Source organism: Spea bombifrons, chromosome 2, assembly GCF_027358695.1.
Source record: "Spea bombifrons isolate aSpeBom1 chromosome 2, aSpeBom1.2.pri, whole genome shotgun sequence".
Lineage (NCBI taxonomy): Eukaryota > Metazoa > Chordata > Amphibia > Anura > Pelobatidae > Spea > Spea bombifrons.
In genome coordinates, this window is record NC_071088.1 from 111,952,376 (window position 1) to 111,973,589 (window position 21,214).

At 39.5% G+C, this 21,214-nt stretch overlaps 1 protein-coding gene across 1 annotated transcript in view; it reads left to right on the top strand.

The window, feature by feature from the left end:
* The window catches only part of GDF11 (growth differentiation factor 11), a 36,110-nt gene extending 15,234 nt beyond the window's left edge, over positions 1–20,876 (top strand). The window contains exons 2-3 of the mRNA XM_053455644.1: positions 18,198–18,571; positions 20,161–20,876. Coding sequence (XP_053311619.1) covers positions 18,198–18,571; positions 20,161–20,541 — 755 coding nt within the window. The 3' untranslated portion in view covers positions 20,542–20,876. The remainder of the gene's footprint in view (positions 1–18,197; positions 18,572–20,160) is intronic.
* The last annotated feature ends 338 nt before the right edge of the window (positions 20,877–21,214 follow it).

The following is a 21,214-nucleotide window of genomic DNA, read 5'->3' on the forward strand; positions in this document are numbered from 1 at the left end:
AATCTGTGGCCTGGTGATGGGATGGGCACTATTTTTAAGGTTGCAGAGATGATATGATTATTCCCCCAATTTAATAGAAACTGTTTGGCTCTAGTAGCATTTATTACTTTGTATGTGAAAGGTGAAGTTAGGACAAGGAATACAACTGACAGTTATTGTTACCTTCTATCTGTTAACAGAAGTTGTGTTGAGGTAAAACAGGTAACCATGTGCTGTACAGGGTTCCTCATTAAACAGGAACTTCCTGTTTGTGAAGAGTGCAAGAGAGCATTGCTTTCGGCAACTAATATAAATCATTTGCCACAATAAGCCTACGGTATATACACTACCGTTCAAACGTTTTGGCTCACCCGGCTGTTTTCATGGAAAACAAGAAAAGTTCTAGCTGTTGCTACAAAGGGTTTTCTAATGAACAATTAGCCTTGGGTTAGAGAACACAACATGCCATTGGAACACAGGAGTGATAAAGGACCTCTGTACACCTATAAAGATATTCCAATAAAGATCAGCCGTTTCCAGCAACTATAGTCATTTACTACATTAACAATGTCTACTTCTGATCCATTTGATGTCATTTTAATGGACAAAATGAGCTTTTCTTTCAAAACCAAGAAATTTGTAAGTGACCCCAAACATTTGAATAGTAGTGTGTGTATGTATCTGTCTCCTAAATAATTATATATGTAGCAGGATAGTATTAGTGGCCAATATAAAAGTTAAAACAATTGCATACCACTTCCAATCATTGATATCAATATACAATAGACTAAAAAGCAGACAGCCTCAACTTATTCCCAAGCATCTTGGTGACTCGCTGGTACCTTTATCAGAAGTCAAATATATTGTATTCAACATACAACATTGCAACATTTTTTATCAATTTAATATCAATAATGAACGTGTGAAATGGATGTTATAGGCAGCCACAATGTCAGATGCATCACTGTGATCCCTTATGTATTTATAAACCAGTTTATATGACTGTTAATGGGTGTAAGTTTCATTCACCAGAACAGATAAAAATGGCTTTGGTAGCGGTTGGTCACAGAGTGTGTTGAGTGGAGGTTACGTACAGCCAGCTTACTAGAGAGATGCCAAGTCGCTTCACTATGGATTGTGAAAGGCCAGATATTGAACTCTCCAGATTATCCTTCAAGAAGAGGTTTGCTGCACCTGTATAATTCATACATACCATGAGGAAAGTCACCTCACCACCTGAATTCTGCAGAGTCAGCTCATTGTGCGTTGCAGTAGAAACATGCCAGGGATGTCTCTTCACAATGCATACAGTGAAGTATCTGGGATGAAACTTTTGCGATTACCTGCAAACTGTCTTTTTAGTGAATACGCTTGCTTTATGTTGTCCTTTGACTACGATTACTTTTTTTTTTATATGTTAGACTGAAAGTGCCATGTTTGAGTGTTAGAATGAAAAGGCCAAGTTTTAAAATATCTTGGCATTATGTGATTATATTTCTTCAAAAGTAAAATTTCACTTTCTTATTTATACATGTTATACATACATCAAAAACTTCAGCTGTGCTAGAGGGGAAGTCCCTTAAAAATAACTTATTATGCTGCGTAGAAGAATGTAATGTAGCATTGAAGAAACCTTTTTATCTCATTTTGTTCCAATTAACTTCATTTATCTGCAAACCTTGAAGCTTATGTAGGCAGACCTGTGATATCATGGGTGACCTTCCCTGCTCAGGCACCACAATGATTAGACTATTTATGGCGATGATATTGAAGTTATGCTTAGCAAATGACTTCCTTTTCTCCATAGACTTTCTTTGGTCAGAGATTCCATGTGGGTAATTTAAGGGGGATTTCCACCAAACTCATTACTATTAGTATCAGATAAAAAAAGTTTCAAACATAGTGTGCTGGTTTCATTTTAAAAACAGATCTAGCTTTTGCATAATATGATGTTTTAAGTAGCTGCATATTAGCCTCTCCGTTATCTGTTATCTAGTAGAAACACAACCCAAGTCCTAATCAAACTGCCTGTGGTAAAAAATAGAATGTAAAGTAATCACCTTTACTAATGAAAATCCATAGAGGAATGGGCTTCAGTTACCATAAAGAATCAGCTTCGGGAAAGCCACCCAAGTTACTGACAACAATGGCCGCCTCCAGGTCTGCCGATAAAGGAAGTATACAAACAAAATGAGATAAAACCATGTTTTTGTCAATGCTAACATACAATACTATATACAGCTCTGTATTTTATGCTGAACTTGTTTTTTTCAGGAGACTTTTAAGACTGAGACATTCTGTTGTTTACCTCAAGGCATTATTAATATGATATCAATAATAATGTCTTTGTGGAGATCCAGCACCGTCAGAGAGTCATAATGCCTACCGAGAGATTAGGTCTGCAGACGCATTTTATAAGCCTAGGGCATGCCCTGCAGTAATGAAAATATTATTCTTGAAAGTCGGAAGCCCCAGGAGAAAAACTTTCAGACATAACAGAGCTTAGACTTTGTGTCATCCGTTTATTTAAGAGACAGGCATTTTTTTGTTCAGAAATAGAAAACACATATCTCAGCATTTGCTGGACTTAATAGGACAAGTCAAAGCTATTTCGAAACAACATTTGTTTTATCTCGTATATATAGATTTTTTGTTGTGTTTTCCTTTCATTTTTTTAGTGGTTTTCGTTAAATGTGGAACCTAGTGCTTGCAGTTTGGTTCCTCTAATTATCCTGCTACTAGTCCAATCAACTATTCATCTCAAGGGAAGAGTAGACTGCTTGGAAATGCTGAAACATTAGCGTTACCCTTCACTGGAACTAGGGGGTCCAAACCTTGCAAAACAGTCCAAGACCGTTATCCCTCCTCCACCAAACTTTACAGTAGGCACCGGTCATTCCAGTAGGTAGCGTTCTCCTGGCATCAGCCAAACAGAGATTTTTCCATCAGACTTCCGGGTGTGAAGTGTGATCCATCACACCAGAGATCACGTTTCCATTGCTCCAGAGTCCGATAGGATTGTCCATAGTGATCTTCATTTGTGTGCAGCTGCTCGGCCATGGAAACCATTTCATGAGGCTCTCAAATCATAGTGCTTGTGCTGATTTTGCTTCCAGAGGACATAACATTTTTACTCTATGCTCTTCAGCTCTCAGCGGCCCTTCTCTGTGAGTATGTGGTCTACTGTTTTTTGGCTACTCTTAGATGCTTCCACTTCACAATAATAGCCCTTAAATTGGACCAGGGCAGATCTAGCAGATCAGAAATTTCAATTTGTAGCAAAGGTGGCATCCTATGACAATGCCACATTTAGAGTCACTGAGGTCTTCAGTACCGTCCATTCTACTGCTAATGTTTGTCTATGGAGATGGCTGCCTATGTGGTTGATTTTATACACCTATTAGCAATGAGTGTGGCTGAAACACCTAAAAACAATAATTAGGAAGGGTGTCCAGAAACTTTGGTCATATAGTATATTTGATCCGGATCTTATTTATTTATAGCATTTTGATCATTTTCAATTTTAGGTACTTTAAGGCTAGTGGCTGTATATGCACATCTACAGGCTACAAATGTATGCTCATGTAGTGTGAGCTGGAGTGGCAGATCAGGTGAAAATGGGGCACTGTCGGCCAGCAGACAAACAGGCATTTACCTGGTGGCCAGATGGCCAGGCCTGCCCACTCATCCTGATTTCAGATATGCCTGTTTTTGATTGCTGTTACATATTACTTTATAATGAAGTCACATTTTACTGTGTATTATTCCTAGTTGGTCTTATGTTTTTAACATAACAACCCCTGAGTGCATGTATGGTGTGAAAAAGGTAGCTGCACCAACTATACCTCTGTTGGTAATAGACTGTTAAGGTAGTTTAATGTGGTATGGGTTCGTTAAGGGATCTATACTGTGATGGTAGCTATTGTCCTGAAGGGGGCAGAAGAGTATGTTAGTGATATAGAGACTATATATATATATATATATATATATATATATATATATATATATATATATATATACTTTTATCATGGTACAGATCAGCAAAAAGTTGACCAGTGCATTTACCCTGCAATGTTAAAGTCACCAGGCTCCCAATTCTCATCACCATGAAAGGATATTGAGCTTTTAACGGTCATCTCGTAGTGCAGATGTTAGACGAACACACTGGCTATTAAAAACACGTGTGAGTTATTTCCATATTATTTAAGTTTAATATCTCAGATACAGCAAGAACCTCCTAATCGTATCATACAGGATTCATTTTACCTTTCAGCAGCTCCCCTGTTTTTTATTGTTGTTTCTTTTCGCATTATTTTCTACTTTAGAAGAGCCAATACATATGAAACAGTGGCATAATCTAATGACCTGTCCAAAACTTGTCTTGTCCTAAGATTAAATACTAAATTCATAATCACTAGTTAGCTATTCAACTCCATGGAGGCAGATCCAAAAAATCATCACTAGCTCCTTAGATCCACATAGACATTTAGCAGAAATATTGCTTACTTACACATCGCAACCAACTTTTGTATAATTAGATCAAAGCAAATCACCGCAAAAATTCAAATTTACATTACTGCAAGTAGTGGCCATAACAACCGGTGATTAAAGCCAATCTCAGGACGGTATATATATATATATGAATAACTTTATTTAATGGTTAGAATGGTTAGACCTGCACAATGGTTATTATTTTTATTATCTTTTATTTATATAGCACTTACAATTTTCGCAGTGCTTCTTACAATGCATATATCTAAGGGGTATGACAACACTAGAATTGACAGACTAAGACAAACCAATACATTAGGTGGAGAGAGCCCTGCTGGCAAGCTTACAATCTTGAAGGAATGGGGTGAGGAAAAACATAAGGAACAGAGAAAGGTAAGAGATAGTGCGGTGGCGTGACATAGCCTTACGGTACTCCACCATAGAATCGCTGGCAGAAGTGCCGGCAGTGGAGGTTGTCTACGCGCATTGCACAGAGGTCCACCGGCTGCAAGAGAGAGGGCCTCAGGTCTACCCAGTATGCTTTTCCAAAGTTAGTTTACGAGGAGGAGGTCCAGAATGATGGTGCTGATATGAATAAGGAGGACATGCATGATGGGAAAAAAATCCTGCAGCACAAGGACTTACTTTTCCAGGTTGAGACGGCAAAGTAATCGCTGGCGTGTAGCAAAAGGTCTGGCAACATATAGAGTTTGCAGTCCGTGTGGTAAGGTGAGAGTTGGTACCGTCTTAGCCATAGAGACGAGTAGAGTCAAGTTGATACCTTTACTGATATAATATGCTTTGAATGTGATATGTGATGTGTATCTATATTTAAGAGGGGTTCCTTTTACATTTATTTTGTATAATATGCCTGAGAGGTCTCGAAAGTTTGCACACTAAATCTACTCAGTCAATAAAAGTATCAACTTGACTCTACTTGTCTCCTGTATACCTAAAGGAGAACACAAGAGGCCTTAAAGAAGGTGGGTTGACTGCAAGACAATAGTAACGATAAAGCTATCTTGAGTGGCAAGGCACAAGAAGGGCACAGGTAGAGGACCCCCTACAAAGATCATCTTCAACAGCTGGGAAGAACTGTTCCACATGAGCCTGAATGCCACCACAGTTACTGGCACTTCCAGTGGATTGGCCTCAAGTGAAGCATTGACCCTTCTTGGTCCTAGTAACAGCCCTCTCCGCATTTTTGTACCATATTTAATGGACGCAAAACCACATGGATCCTGGTTGCTCCATGGTTCATTTGTGGCACTTTGACAGTGGTGGTAATGTTCTTTTCGAATAGATGTATGGAGAAAAAGACGTGTTTTTCGGTTTAGACAGGGAATTGATTTGAAACCCATGCTTTTTTAACCACCTCCCGTTAAGGTTTCGGTGGGTCACCGAATAGAATAGTCACTGAATAGAAACAGTTTGTGCATTCATAAATAAGCGCATCTTTGCTGAACATCAAAACAAATAAAGACAAGCCTTCTTTAAGTGTGATCCTGTCACTGAAGAATTTATTTCTATCTTGTATATAAGAAATAACTAGCGTTAAACAGAATTCAAGGAAAAAAATAAAACATTTGTTTACTAGTATAGATAGCAAAATAAATAATTAATTATGTCCCCTGTTGTTGTTTCTGGCCCCACAAAATACCTGAACGGATCACGATCTGAAAAAGGCTGACCATTCAGTATTATTCCATCAAGCTGAAAATGAATAAGCAGGAATTGATACAGAGCAGTACTAAGCAGACAATACCTGTTTCTCGTGAACGGCCTTGATTCATCTCTGTTGGCCTGTAGGGGACCGGGAGTATGAGTAGCTATGTGTAGAGATATGAAGATGCCAGTGGGCGAGAAGCCTTTATTATTTAAACATCGAGAATATTTGTGTCCAGATAGGATACTGGTAACTGGCACCTGGCACCTGGCTTTAACTAAATTACATATGTAATCCAAGGCCAGTTTGATAATCCAATGTTCTTATCAACAGTAATCCGAATACTTATTGAACCGAGTTTAACATGACAGTCTAGATACCCAGCCAACAAAATCTACAGAACTGCATTGATTGTGTCAAGTTATATTGGTACATCCTGTGAGAATTTCCTGTGAAAATTCTCCAGATGGGATTATAAAATATTATTTTGTGTAAACAATTTCTGTGCGATGCAAGCAGCCAGATATATGCAGTCAATGGAAGCAGGAATGCATCAAACTTACAAGGTACAAAATAACTTGCTGTTAAAGGCTGAGCTAAAAGGGAACAGCATCTTCAAAGAAGCAGTGTCCTTTTAACCCTGCAAGGTGCCAGATAGCACCTCTAAGTAAATGTTTTGCAAACCGAGACTTTTAATAAGCCTCTTGGCACCACAAGGCTGTATAATGATCATCACTTTTGTGGCAATGTTTTCCTTTATAGCCGGTGAAAGGCTCTCCATTACACATACCTTTCAGTCCTGTGTATTTATTGCCAAAACCATAAATAATTCTGCTGCTATTGTCGCAGCTTTCACAGGAGATTCTGTTTTTTTAAATCTTTGTAGGTTTTGGGTACAACAAGAAGATACGGCCAATTCTTATTGTACCTATTTTATATCATACTGGTAGAATAACTGATCCCTGTTAAAATTGTTACTAATTGTTTATTTAACCAACATGTATCTGGGAGTATCACTGCCTCAGGAAGACTGTGGGTATTCTGATTTTCCTTAAATATTTCTTTAACAGAGAGTTTTATCATGTAGTAACACATTGGGTATGGGAAAGAAGGCTACTATGTTTTATCACAGGAAACCATGCATCTTTGTGTACATAGTTACATTTTTATTCTTGGGAATAACAAAATTAGCATATTTCACAAATAAGAAATATTCATTATAAAGTATGATCCATCACATCCTAATGCTACCACGTTCAATTATTTCTGTTTCAACTGATGGCTCCATTGTAACAATCCACCGTTGTATAAGTTCACAGAAAGACTATTGCTGATTTTAGTAAATGTTTAAGCTAAAATACTTCAGGACACTTAGAGGGTTGGTGTGTATGAGAATAGTGTGCAAAGTCAAGCAAAAGGGTTGAATGCTGAATTTAGAATGCATATTATACATGAGTGTGTATTATTGAAAATGTTATCGTGTAGACATTTTCTGTAACGATTCCATGTTTGAAATTTTAAGCTTCTGATCTTTGAGAACCAGAATGCAACTGAGATAAGAACCATCAAGCAAATCCAGTCATACCTTAAATCCAGATCTCATACCTTATTTTTTCCTTACATTTGTCTTATGTTTTAAGCATTCTGTTACATTAAATAAAAGGTGAATAGCCTAAAATATAATGGTAAAAGGGGCAGGCTCATCAGGGGACACTTTCCCCCCAGGCCAGTCCAGGTTCTTCAAACAGGGTTGATCTGAATTGGGCCAACCTGCTTGCAGAGCCAGTGGCTAAGTAGGGTCATAAAACGCAGACCAAGTTAGTATTGCAGCAGGGGTGTTCACCATAGTTTTGTCCCTAACGGATACAGGGCATTGGTCAAGTAGAAATTCTTATTGAGCTTTGTAGCTAAGCACAATTAGATTGTTGTTGTTACGGGTATTGTTGTGTTGAACTTGCAGGTACTTGAATCTGTTCTTAAACTGTTGCTAAAAAAGGACATCATTGGAGACAGACTGACAAATTTAACACATCATATAACTTTATGGCTTAGATATATAGATGATATATATGCTGAGTCTTTGGGATTGCTCCTGTGACCTCAAGTGAGTTAGTATATGAATGAAAAACAACTGACCTACAATTTACCAGATGTATTAACCCAACCCATTTCTTTGTTATTCTGTATAGGCATGGTAGAAGAATAATCAATGGACACTTATTCAATGCAGGGATCATAGGGTCTATTTCCAATACTTTGATCTAATTATTGTCATATTCTGAGACTTTTGCACAAAACCTGTACCTATACAATTACTATAAAAAAGATAAAACCATAGATTTTAAATACATAGAAATTAATACATAGTTAAGCAGCCCAAGAAAAATCTGTGCGTAAAATGCTCTGCATTAGCATAGTGACATAACTGCTCCTAATGTTGAAGACGGTATGTTTAATTGTTCCTGGCTTTGCATGTTTATATAGTTTGCATGAAGTTTTAGTCTTGAAAACACTTTGTGGTCATACAACATCTGCTTTCAATGTGGTATTAAAATTACTTTTGTTAAATTATGTGATGACTCAGTAAGTTCATTTGACAGTGCATTCCAAAAATCTAATTTGTGTTACAACAAAAGTAATAGCATGATGTAGACAGCTGTAATATTACAGTTACATAGGCTAAAAAAGGACATGCATCCATCAAGTCCAGCCATTCCCATATCTGTTAATTGCTGTTGATCCAAAAGAAGGCAAACAAATCCAGTTTGCAGCACTCTTTCTGTTGCCTGTTTAGAAGACTGAATAAACCACATGTAATGCATAACCTTAAAGTTATCAATGTTAAAGTTAACACTCCATTGATATTCATTATCCCCATAATGTAACCACCCTAGTGTGAATTGACATCTTACATTCAGTTTACAACTTGATAAAATGTGTTTTATGTGCCTAGCAAAAGGGTTAATACAGTAAATTCAACCGGGGGCCACCTCACCCATTCTTGTAATTCTACATCCTACAGTTATAAATAGGAATGAATAGGAACTTGTTAATGGTTAAAGGATAGTTTTTGAAAAAACAAACAAATATGTGTTTACCAAGATGCCAACCAAACTAACATCTTTTAATAAAAACCGATGCGTTGGTGTATTGTTTGCCCTTTAATTTGTTACTCATATTCATGCCCTTACAGTACTCCTTCCACTTTTAGAACCTTGTTCACAAACACCTTGTGTTCATGCAAACGTCTTCAAATCCTATTACATTATTCGGATGATGCAACGTGCTTTTGTTTGGCTTTCCTCTCGCTCTATCCTTTCCGCTACAGACTATCCAGAATGATATTGCCAGACCCAATTTCAAATGGTGAGATTTCCATATGCAGGTATTTGCCTGGTATACAGTCTGAGAAGCCAAGGTACAAAATGGGTTTTCCAAGGATCAGAGTCCAAAAACAAGGCAAGGGTCAATACTAGCAAAGTCTAGGAAGCAACTGAAGTCATTGAAACAAAGGAGCAAATCCAAAATAAAGCCTCCAACAACTGGGCACCACATAATTTCAGCTAGGGATATTTATTATAATTGGGATCGCCAAAGTATAGAATGTGATGTACGTGACATTTGTATTGGTGGTGCATCAAGCTGCCTACCTATCTGAACCTAGGTGATCTTGTTCACTGACCACCCACAGTTTCTCCTACTCCCTTTATATCTTGTATTTAGTATGCCCCCCCATTACTTGTAGACTGTAAGCAGGACTTTTTAAACTTATTTAAAGGGCTTGTCTTTGTCAGTTTTAGTGCATATTTTCTATAGATATCTACATAAAGGCTAAGATAATTGAGTTCATCTATCAAACTTACATAAAAAAAGAGTGGAGCTAAGACAGGACTTGGGATTTATTTTTTCCTGAGATCTCTGGAATTCTGACTCCAGCATTTGGTTTATGTTTTACTTGGTTATGCAAAAACAAACAATAAATAAACACAGCAAGCAATGATAGGAATGCAGCAAGATCTGCTGGCATAAAGCTCAAGAAAGCTATGCTCTTGGAAGAGCGATCAAGGAAAATGCAGGATGGTGTACAGCATTTATTTTTCCTTCCGTTACATGTAAATGACTTGCATTTTAGATTCTTACATTTCACGCAGATTATCAAGAAGAAAGAGACTAGAGCAGGCTGAGAATGCTGATACATAAAAGGAGACAGGAGAGCACACAGAGAAGCTGAATTTCATATACTGAAAAAGTAATTAATAATTGACTCTCCTGTCACAGTAAAAAGTTAAAAAATGCGGACAATGTTTCTCTGCGGGACTCTATTGCTTTGCTAACATACAGTAAATATTCAGATTCTTTTGTGTGCCAAAGGATTGTGACTCCTCTAAAGAAAGCTATTTGCTGATCATATAACACTAATTCTGGTAGTTAAGGATGCTGTTCAACCCATTATTCGGAATTTAACACTTTTATAAATTCTAAATGCAGAATTATTATTTTTAGTTCTGTGAATGTCCAAAACTGTCCCAAAATAAAAATTGTGTAGTCATGTATACATTTCATGTGACACAAAAGCAGGCAATGATATGTTGTTGCCATAGAAACTGTAAAGGTTTCTAAAAGGTTTTATGTTAGCAAAGATTCAGTGGAAAGAAAAAATACCGTATTTGCTCGATTATAAGACGAGGTTTTTTCCAGAGCAAATGCTCTGAAAAATACCCCTCGTCTTATAATCGGGGTCGTCTTCTAATCAGACCCCAAAAAAATGGCTGGGGCCATGCTGCTTACCGGTCGCGAGCAGCGTCTCTTCCGTTAGAAGCAGGAGGACAGGAAGCTTGTAGCTTCCTCACAGAACTCTATCTCCCCCTCCCTCCTCTGGGGGCGGGGCCAGAGAAGTTGCTGGTACAGCCGGTCCCCTGCAGAAGTCTTCGAGTGAGAGATCTGCAGTTCAGGTAAGGGGGTGGGGGAGGGTTTTTGGGTAAGTATGTGTGATTAATGTGTGAAGTATGTGTGATTAATGGAATGAATGAGTATTTAAATGTTTGTGAATGTGTGTTTGTGTGTGATAGCATGGATGTGTAAGGGGGGTGGGGGTTGTAGCATGGCATAGGGAGGCTGTAATCCCACTACTATCATCCCCAGGTTCCAGCATGTACTGGCTGCCTTGGCTTGATAGGAGTGTGATTGCTTTTAGCAGCAATCACACTCCTATCAAGCCAAGGCAGCCAGTACATGCTGGGTTAAAAGGCATATCATGGGGCTGAGTGGCATATAGGGGGTTAAAATGCATTTCTGGACCTCCAGAAATGCATTTTAACCCCCTATATGCCACTCAGCCCCATGATATGCATATATACCTCCAGAAATGCATTTTAACCCCCTATATGCCACTCAGCCCCATGATATGCCTTTTAACCCCCTATATGCCAGAGTGGCATATAGGGGTATAAGGCATATCATGGGGCACAGTGGCAAATAGGGGGGGTATAAAGCATTTCTGGGGGCAGAGTGGCATAACTGGGGGGGGGCAGGTTGGCAAATAAAAGGAAATTTAAAAAATATATTTACATGAATTAATATTTACTGGTAAAACTTTTTTTCCTATAGGGTCGTCTTATATTCAGGCTTTTTGTTTTTTTCCTAAATTAATATTTTGATTTTGGGGGGTCGTCTTATAATCGGGGTCGTCTTATAATCGAGCAAATACGGTAAATAAATCTGTTAACGCTTATTTGCTTCACATGTTAGCTCAATGAATGGAACATCTTTAGTGCAAAAATTATTTATTTCAGATATAGCTGAAAATATGTAGAAGAGAGGACATATGGCACGGAACTGATTAAGTGCAAGCCACTTTATATAGGCAGTGAATAGTAATATTAATATTGTACCAGAAAAAAGAACCTAAATCATTGCCTTCTACATCAGAAAATGTATTGTTATTATAACATTTATTATGTTATTATAATATTTAATTACAAGTATTAAATATTATACACATAAAAGATAACAATAATGAAGAATCAATTGAATTATTAAATATTTAGAATATTCCATTAGGCACATAATTTATTTATTACAACAATTCCGATGTTCTTATTTTTTCTTTGTTATTTACAGTAATAGAATTGGACAGTACCAACAGAATTGGGTACTTGGTTAGCAAGCTTCAAATAACTGATTATTACTTTTCTCAATATTTTTCAAAATTTTCAACATACACCAATCAGCCATAACATGACCACCTAACTAATATTGTGTAGGTCCCCCTTTTGCCTCCAACACAGCCCTGTCCTGTCGAGGCATGGACTCCACTAGACCTCTGAAGGTGTGCTGTGGTATCTGCACCAAGACATTAGCAGGAGATCCTTTTCATTCCTGTAAGTTGCGATGTGGGAGCTTCGTGGATCGGACTTGTTTATCCCGCACATGCCACAGATGCTCAACTGGATTGAGATCTGGGGATTTGGAGTAAATAGCTTGAATTTAAACCATTCCTGGACCATTTTAGCTGTGTGGCTGGGCACATTATCCTGCTGAAAGAGGCCAATGCCATCAGGGTATACAGCCATGAAAGGGTGTACATCCACGTGAATGGCAGGACCCAAGGTTTCCCAGCAGAACATTGCCCTAAGTGTCACACTGCTGCCACTGGCTTGCCTTCTTCCCATAGTGCATCCTGGTGCCATGTCTTATTCAGGTAAGCAATGCATCCACCCATCCACATGATGAAAGAGAAACCATAATTCATCAGACCAGGCCACCTTCTTCAATTGCTCCCTGGTCCAGTTCTTATGCTCACATGCCCACTGTAGGCGCTTCCGGCAGTGGACAGGGGTCAGCATAGGCACCATCACTGGTCCGTGGCTATGCAGCCCCATATGCAACAAATTGAGATACACTGTGTGTTCTTAAAACTTTCTATCAGAACCAGCATTAGTGTCTTCAGCAATTTGAGTTACGTTGTCCTTTAATCTTACACAGTATACTAGCATCTTTACTCACAATAATGTAGTTTGAGACATCCTGGACCTTACTCTACCTTATTTAGCCTCTTCTTGTCCAACACTCCTTTCCACCTGACCACCACCTTTTATCAGACCTTCAAACTCTGTTCCTATTCTTTCCCAAATCTCCCAAGAACCTTACCCAACCAGAGAACTTTGCTCTCAATCTTGAGCAACTCACCACAGATGTTCTACTTCTCCCCTCTCTGTCCAACTTATCATGCTTGAGCCTTGTTACTTATCCCTACAACCCAACCCTTACTATTTCCAACCCTGGCACATGACACTAACCAGACATCTTGGCTGTTGCTCCTGTTCTCCTGAATGTAGCAAGAGGAAGTCTTGATCTGCATATGATACTCTGGACAATTCATTCATGCTATGTTCCTATTACATAGCCCTATTACTTTCCAACCAGACCTATTTCATCTTATTTTCCTTTCTGTGTAGCGACCTTAAACACGCCACCATAACTCAACTGTAACTGTAAAAGATCCTGTCAAACTATCTCCCTATAGCTCTACTTTCTCTCACCTCCAAGCTCCTTGAACAAATTGCATACACCATATGAATTAACTGTACTTGATTGCTACTCTTTAACTGACTAGTTAGTCCTAACAGCTAAAGTGAAGACCCCTTCTGTTCTCAATTTATACTATCCTCCGTAAGCAAACTAATTTTGTATTTTGGCTTACAGTACCCTTCTATGATGACATGCAAATCTTATTTTTTTGATCGTGTCACTAATTGCCTTACCTTTGTTTCTAACTCGATGTCTGCATAATATCTAAAATTCAGTCTCTCTAAAACCAAAGTTCTTATCTTCCCTCCGTTCTATTCCTTCAATACTCTCCCTCAATGTCATTGATGAAACCATCATGGTCTCTGCATCTGTGTCACAATTGACTTAAAAGAATCCCTTAAGGTTAACACCTTCCTCCCACCACCATTCCTCAAGTTAACCGTCAAGTTAACCTATAAATATGTCAAATTTAATACTGTAATAGTGCTTACACTGAGATACACTTGTGTAGCTGCTCTACTTCATATATTGGCACTGTGTAAATTAAATAATAATAATGATCAGTAAACCCATATGCCTAACATTTTAACCTTAAAAATTGTAATATTTTAATGTTATCTCCTATCACATTGATGGAGCCTTAGCCCTTGCACTGGACATGAGAATATACATTCCCCCTTTACCTTGCATAGTTAATACACTACCCCCTTTTACTCTTCTTTGTTGTACGGCTAATTGATACATAACATTACTGTGACTCCTCAGCCTTGCTCTTGTTCTCATTCTTTATCTCTTGCATTATTATTATTTAGTTAGATATTTCTGGAAAGCATCATTCTTGCTCCAATGAAATGAGTGACTAAGCAACTTGCAGTTCACAATGCAGCCACTTTGATTACCTTGAGTGGAGGTTTATTTGTTACAGTTCTTTTATTCTGGATCATAGTTCTTTTAGACTGATACATTGTGCGTGGGGGGACACTTAAAGGAATGATGTCATATAACTAGGCTTATATGCACTTGTAGGCTTTATCACTTGGACTGCTGAGTATTATTAATAATATGTTACAATGCTTCTCAATGTGCTCCACAGTGAAGGTTTATTTATATTACATTCACAAAAAGCACCTGCAGGTCTGTTATTTGCATACTTCAAATAGGCTATTTTTGTCATATACTGAGCATATTGAGTTTTTGTTGGAAGCTCTTGCAGGTTAATGAAACAGTACTTCTGTGTTTTGTGCCATGACCATATCATGTACAGTAAGGGTTTAATGCATCCTTTGTACTTCTTATTTCCTTCTTCGTCTATCTCTTTTTCACTTGATGCTTTCTTTCATTCTTGCTATTGTTAATTCTTTCTCTTGCATGCTCTCGTTCTCATTTTTCTACCTCTTCCTCCCCTCCCGTTTCTTTCCCTCTTGTCTCTGGTTCTGTGGGCTTTGCTGAGCTGATTGTTTCGCTTGGCTCTATACTGGAGGAATTCTGGCTGAGTTCCCCAGTGTTCATTACTCCCTGGGGAGCTCTAAAATGGCCTGCTACACTAGAAGTTTTATTAGAAACAGATGTCCCTCCGTCTGTCCCTCGGGGCTCTGTCTCTCTTGAGGAACTGGTGCCACTAAGACCCCAGTCATGGAAAAAAAAGAGGAGGGAGAGAAGAGAAACAGAATGGGAGGGAGAGGAAAGAATGGGAAAATGAACAGCAAGGAAAAAGCACTGATTAAAAAGAGTGAACTTTAATAGAACATAGAACTGTCTTTTTTGTGTGATGATGAGGAGATGCTGTAAAAATATGAATCCTGAATTGCATTTGGATTCACTGTCATCATTGAGGTCTATTCACCAAAAGGAGAGTTTACAGGACGAGTTGTGTTTTCAACCCCCTCACTGGGAGGTTTTTCCAACAAGAATGGCTGAACTGACTCTGCACAATTCAATGAGTGAGGAGAATACCTGGGGAATCTCAGGTATCACTGGGTCTCCTGGTGGTCAGCATCTTCTTCCCCAGGCAGGGGAATGGTGGTACACCTTGTCCACTTATTTCCTACTCTGCAACCACTAAAGACTTGTGTGGGTTGGTCCTACTCTTTAATGTGGTTACCATACCCCTTCATGAAGCCACCTCTCCCCAGAAATAAAAGAGCTCCAGGTGCCGTACCCCCAGGTTTGTTGAGAAGACTTTGAAGAAATCTCCTGATTTATCTATGCTTTGTATAGAATCAGCCAAGCTCTCCCTACAGCAGATTCTGAGTGTGAAGCATAGATAACCTATATATATATATATATATATATATATATATATATATTGTATATCATGCTGCTTTAATTTTCATAAGCCTGTTTTCCAGCGAAATAAATAAAATGCAAATGTCAGCATAACTGACTCTTCTATTTTGTGTTGAAATAAAGAATTCAAATATAATCATACTTGTTTCGGGTAAGAATTGGGCACAATGGGCATTTTGCCCCATCTAGTTGTTCCCAAGCTTATGTTGCCTTCTCAGCTGTGAGGCTTGACCAAGAGTCTGTCCAGGGCATCGGCATTATGATGAGCTCATTGCATTCCCATGATGATGATCACACTTTTCTAAAATCTCTAAAAAGTTAGGCAGTTTTGTGACCTAACTGTGCATTCCTAGAAAACATACCAAAAACGCATTCACTTGATCAGTAAGTTGTGCACTACTGTTAACATAAGTTGTATTTTATTTCACTTCAATTACTGAATAGGGTCGTTTTTTGCACACCCTGTTAAGGCGTATAGGTCCTGTCATTGTGATTGCCGAGGGATTCTGTGTTCACTGCTATCAAGTAGTTGTGTATGCGCAAAAAGAAAGCGCAATGCGGTTACCATGCTCCTAAAAGCAGCAGCCATTGTGGGGGCTACATTGCAAATAAAGGGGTGCCTAGACAAAATGGGTAGGTATATGTTTTAGGAAAGTAATGCAATTTAAAAATTATATTTAACACAGAAAGAGAACGCAAAACAGTGCCTTGTGTTCCGGTTTGTTCGAGAGGCCCTAATACTGCGGAGTGCAGAAGTTTAACCCCTTAAGCACCAGGGCTATTTTACTCTACAGGACCAGAGCAATTTTCAGGTCTTATGTTTTTTGTTTTTTTTTTACTGTAATTACCCTCTTTCTCAATTAGTGTACCCACACACATGATATATTTTTTTTTTTGGACTTTCCTTTGAAACCATATTCATATATGTAAGCATACCTGGGAGCTTATGAGCTCTGGCTACCTGGAGCTTTCCCTTGGGGGATTGGGGGATGCGGCCAGGACTGCCCACTGACATCAGCAGGCGGTGCCGATGACGTTGGTGGGTGGTCCCGGTGAGGTTGTGGGCGGAACTGATGATGTCAGCAGGCGTCCCGCTGACGTTGTGGGCATTCCTGCTGACATTGTGGGAAACACCTCCATTTAAAGGGGAAATGGGCCTGTCAAGACTAACTAATCACCCACCACTCTAACTAAAAACAATTATTTTTTTAAAAAAAATAGAAATATATTGTGAGATAGGTCTGGGATCGCCCCTCGCTGAGGTCAAGGGACAAGTGCCCGTCTTCATTCAAACCAGGCAAACAGCAGTAAGTTCATGCAATCTGACACAGGGTCAGGTTTATTAGAAAGGTTGCAAAGACAAAAGAACAGCAAACAAAAGACAAAAGCAACAAAAGAAATACCTTGCCTGTCCGGCACTTACTATACAAGGGATGTCCCTCACTACCAGCTGGAGAGCTTGTCTCTGCCAACTTAACACAATACATCCAGCAACCTTTACTCACTTTACTCATATGTCTCTCCCACAGACAGGCTTTCTGTGTCCTCAGCCAGAGCTACCTGCCCTCCTGGCTTCCCTTTTATACCCGCCCTCTCATTCACCTAAATTCATCACCAACAGGTGGAAGACTCAGGTGTTACTTCACATAGGAAAGGAATCCAGGAGAAACATACCTCCCTTCCACCACCAATCCTACATGAATGTCACAATATACATTTAGTAAATTTGGGACATGGAACCCCGGAAGCTCTGTTTACTTACTGTTCAGCCTCTTTCCAACTAACAATTATAGTGAGAAGGAAAGAGGCAGAGGACAGAGACAACGGCAATACTTTGTCATCTGGTGTTACCCATGCATGTCATTCACTGTAGAAGGGATTACATGTGCAGAAATGTGAGGGATCAGCTGAAGACTGACTGCTCGGGTCATGGAGTGGTCAGCAACAGGCGGCCTCTGTGATCCCATTGATTGCTGTGACTTTGGAGCGATTTTAACCAATGATGTATTTTGTACGTCATCGTTTATGAAGGAATTAATGTAGATACCTGGAAATGTTTACAAATTGGTGGAAATTCCAAACCTAATTTTAAAGCACTACCGTGCAATTTATTATACTGTAATCAACAGATTTATACATTATTTGGATGTGTTGTTTAGTATTGTAATGCATGAGGACAATATTCTGAATGGACATCTTGTAAATGTAAGAATTTAATGGTGATAACTCTTTTTTCCATTTGCAGCGGACCCGGTGGTCAGAGTGGATGGGAATCCTCACTGCTGTTACTTTAACTTTAGCCCAAAGATCATGTTCACCAAAGTTGTAAAGGCTCAGCTCTGGGTGTACCTGAGGCCAGTGCAGCACACATCCACTGTCTATCTACAGATCCTTCGCCTCAAACCTGTGACAGAGGAAGGCAGTAAACACATCCGCATCCGCTCCTTGAAGATTGACTTACATTCCCGTACAGGTCACTGGCAAAGCATCGACTTCAAACATGTACTGCAGAACTGGTTTAAACAACCACACAACAACTGGGGCATCGAAATCAATGCCTTTGACCCCAACGGTAATGACTTGGCAGTAACCTCGCTAGGTCCAGGAGCAGAGGGGTTGGTACGTACCTATATCTATGTATCATAACAGATCCAAATTATTTCATTCAACAAAACAGAAAACGAATCAAGTCCCCCTAGAATAGAAATATCACTGAACAGATGAGCCATTTCCGTCTCCTAACATTTATTGCTGCCTGCTAAACCCTAATGAAATATTCTAGGCCATCTATGTATATAACTGGGTCAACTGTTTGACGTGTTGTGCCCAGTTGGGTGTATAAACTTATTGAACAGTCATCATTTACTGTTATACACAGGGCCGGCCCAAGACATAATGCAGCCTGGGGCGAAGTTTAAAATGCCGCCCCCCCCATTATCTACCCTTCCTCTGCCACCCCCCATTATCTACCCTTCCTCTCCCTCCCTATTATCTACCCTTACTCTCCCTCCCTATTATCTACCCTTACTCTCCCCTCCCTCCCTATTATCTACCCTACCCCCCCCTGTACTTACCTTTCAGCAGTCCTGCGGCGAATCTCCCTGCTCGGTCTCGGTGCCAGCTTGTAATGCAGAGCGCCGGAAATGACGTCATCTTCCAGCGCTCAGCATTACAAGCCGGCACCGAGACCGATCTAGAGGGCTAGCAGAGGAGAGAGAGGGGCGCTGAGCGGGTACTGACAACTTGGTAAGCGAAAACCACTCAGCCCCCTCTCTTCCGCTTCAAAAAAAAAAAAAGGGCTTGGGGCAGCAAAGTGCCGCCCCTTCAAAAGTGCCGCCTGGAGAAATTGCCCCACTCTGCTCCATTGTAGGTGTAGGGCCGGCCCTGGTTATACATCTCACATACCGCAGGGCTGAACTTAACGTGTGCTGTTCAGCAATATGTGAATTGTATATGGAACAATGGTTAAATGTAGCCACCTTGGTATGAATGGGGTGTCTTTTTGCTACAGTTCCATTACACCTGACTATATTACACTAAAGTCCTCCTCAGCATAAACATTTCCAGTACTTGCTAAGCTGTTTTATTGTCATAAATAATATCATAGAAAAGCCATATGTAAATAATGTTATGGACAATGGCATTAGGAACCAGTCAGTAGGACCATTCCAATGGTCGCCATTCTGATCATCTTGCTGCCGCAATACATGTTTTAAATTGCTTCTTTGCCCTAGGAGACTTCTGGAACTACATGGTACCTGCGTTTGTTTCAGCAGTCTATGCACTAGAGTACAGAAATGTGTTGCAACTCCTGCTTGGGCTGACAGTAGAATTCTAATTTCGGTATAATGGGAAATTAAGGTTTATTTTTATAAAACACCCCAGCTAAGCCTTTGCTGTGATGTCAGGCTTGGAACATATACTGTAATTCTGAATAACAAAAATGGAACGTTGTAGGGAGAGTCACCAGTAGCTGTTGGCAAAGAGATAGAGACACCAAATAACTATACAAAGAAAGTATTCCCCTGCAGGGAAAACGGAAATGGCAAATCCAACCATGCATTTGCAAGTGGGAACAAATGAATTTTATACTTTCAGGACGTCAGTCTTTTTCTATCCTAAATGCACTTGTCTACCTGTGTAGTGTTTAAACATACTTCATTTGGATCTCTCATTCAGTCTCTGACTCTGTTCTCTTTTGTCTATAGCACCCTTTTATGGAGCTACGCGTGATGGAGAACAACAAGCGATCAAGGCGTAACCTGGGCCTTGACTGTGATGAACACTCCACTGAGTCTCGCTGTTGTCGCTACCCACTTACCGTCGACTTTGAAGCCTTTGGGTGGGACTGGATCATAGCCCCAAAACGTTACAAAGCCAACTATTGTTCTGGACAGTGCGAGTACATGTTCATGCAGAAGTACCCCCATACCCATCTGGTGCAACAAGCAAACCCACGAGGGTCTGCAGGTCCTTGCTGTACCCCAACCAAAATGTCCCCCATCAACATGCTGTACTTTAATGACAAACAACAAATTATTTACGGGAAAATCCCTGGCATGGTTGTAGACAGGTGTGGCTGCTCCTAAGACTTTGGTCCTCTGTCCTCTACTCACTCACCCTCATCTCCTCTCTTTCTATCAAGGGTATCAGCAGACCAAACCTTTGGGACTGGGGATAGTGCAGTCTTATGTCCTCAACCTACATTGCCCTACCCAGGTAAAGGGACCGATTCCTTACTATGTGTCTGATTTCTGCTTTATACTAAACTTGTCGCAGTAACCAGTGTTACTGAATATGGCATCACAAGAGCTGGGTCTTTACCATGGGAATGCCGCAAACATGCTTACAGCTCCAACCTTGATGTCTCATATCGGGCTAGTTATCAGAGACCAACCTATGGGTTAGCTTCAATACATATATATATATATAAAAGAGAGCATTTTCTAGCTTTTATTTTTTGTGAACAATTTATCTCCCAGTATCATTGCTATGAAATCATGGGGTGAAAACTGAGCCGACAAAAATAATAATGATCTATTTTACATTTGTCAGCAGCTTAGAATTTATAATGCGTAATACTCTATAAATGGCCCATATAATATTCTTAAAAACGCAGACATGATCTCTCAATATACATCACATTCCATTTGTGCACTCAATCCCTCTCCCCTGAACCTTTTTTTCTGTTACCTGGCCTACTCTCATTAATTACTGAAAACGCCCTTGTTTACTTAACTCTTGCAGCTCTACCCCTAAAGG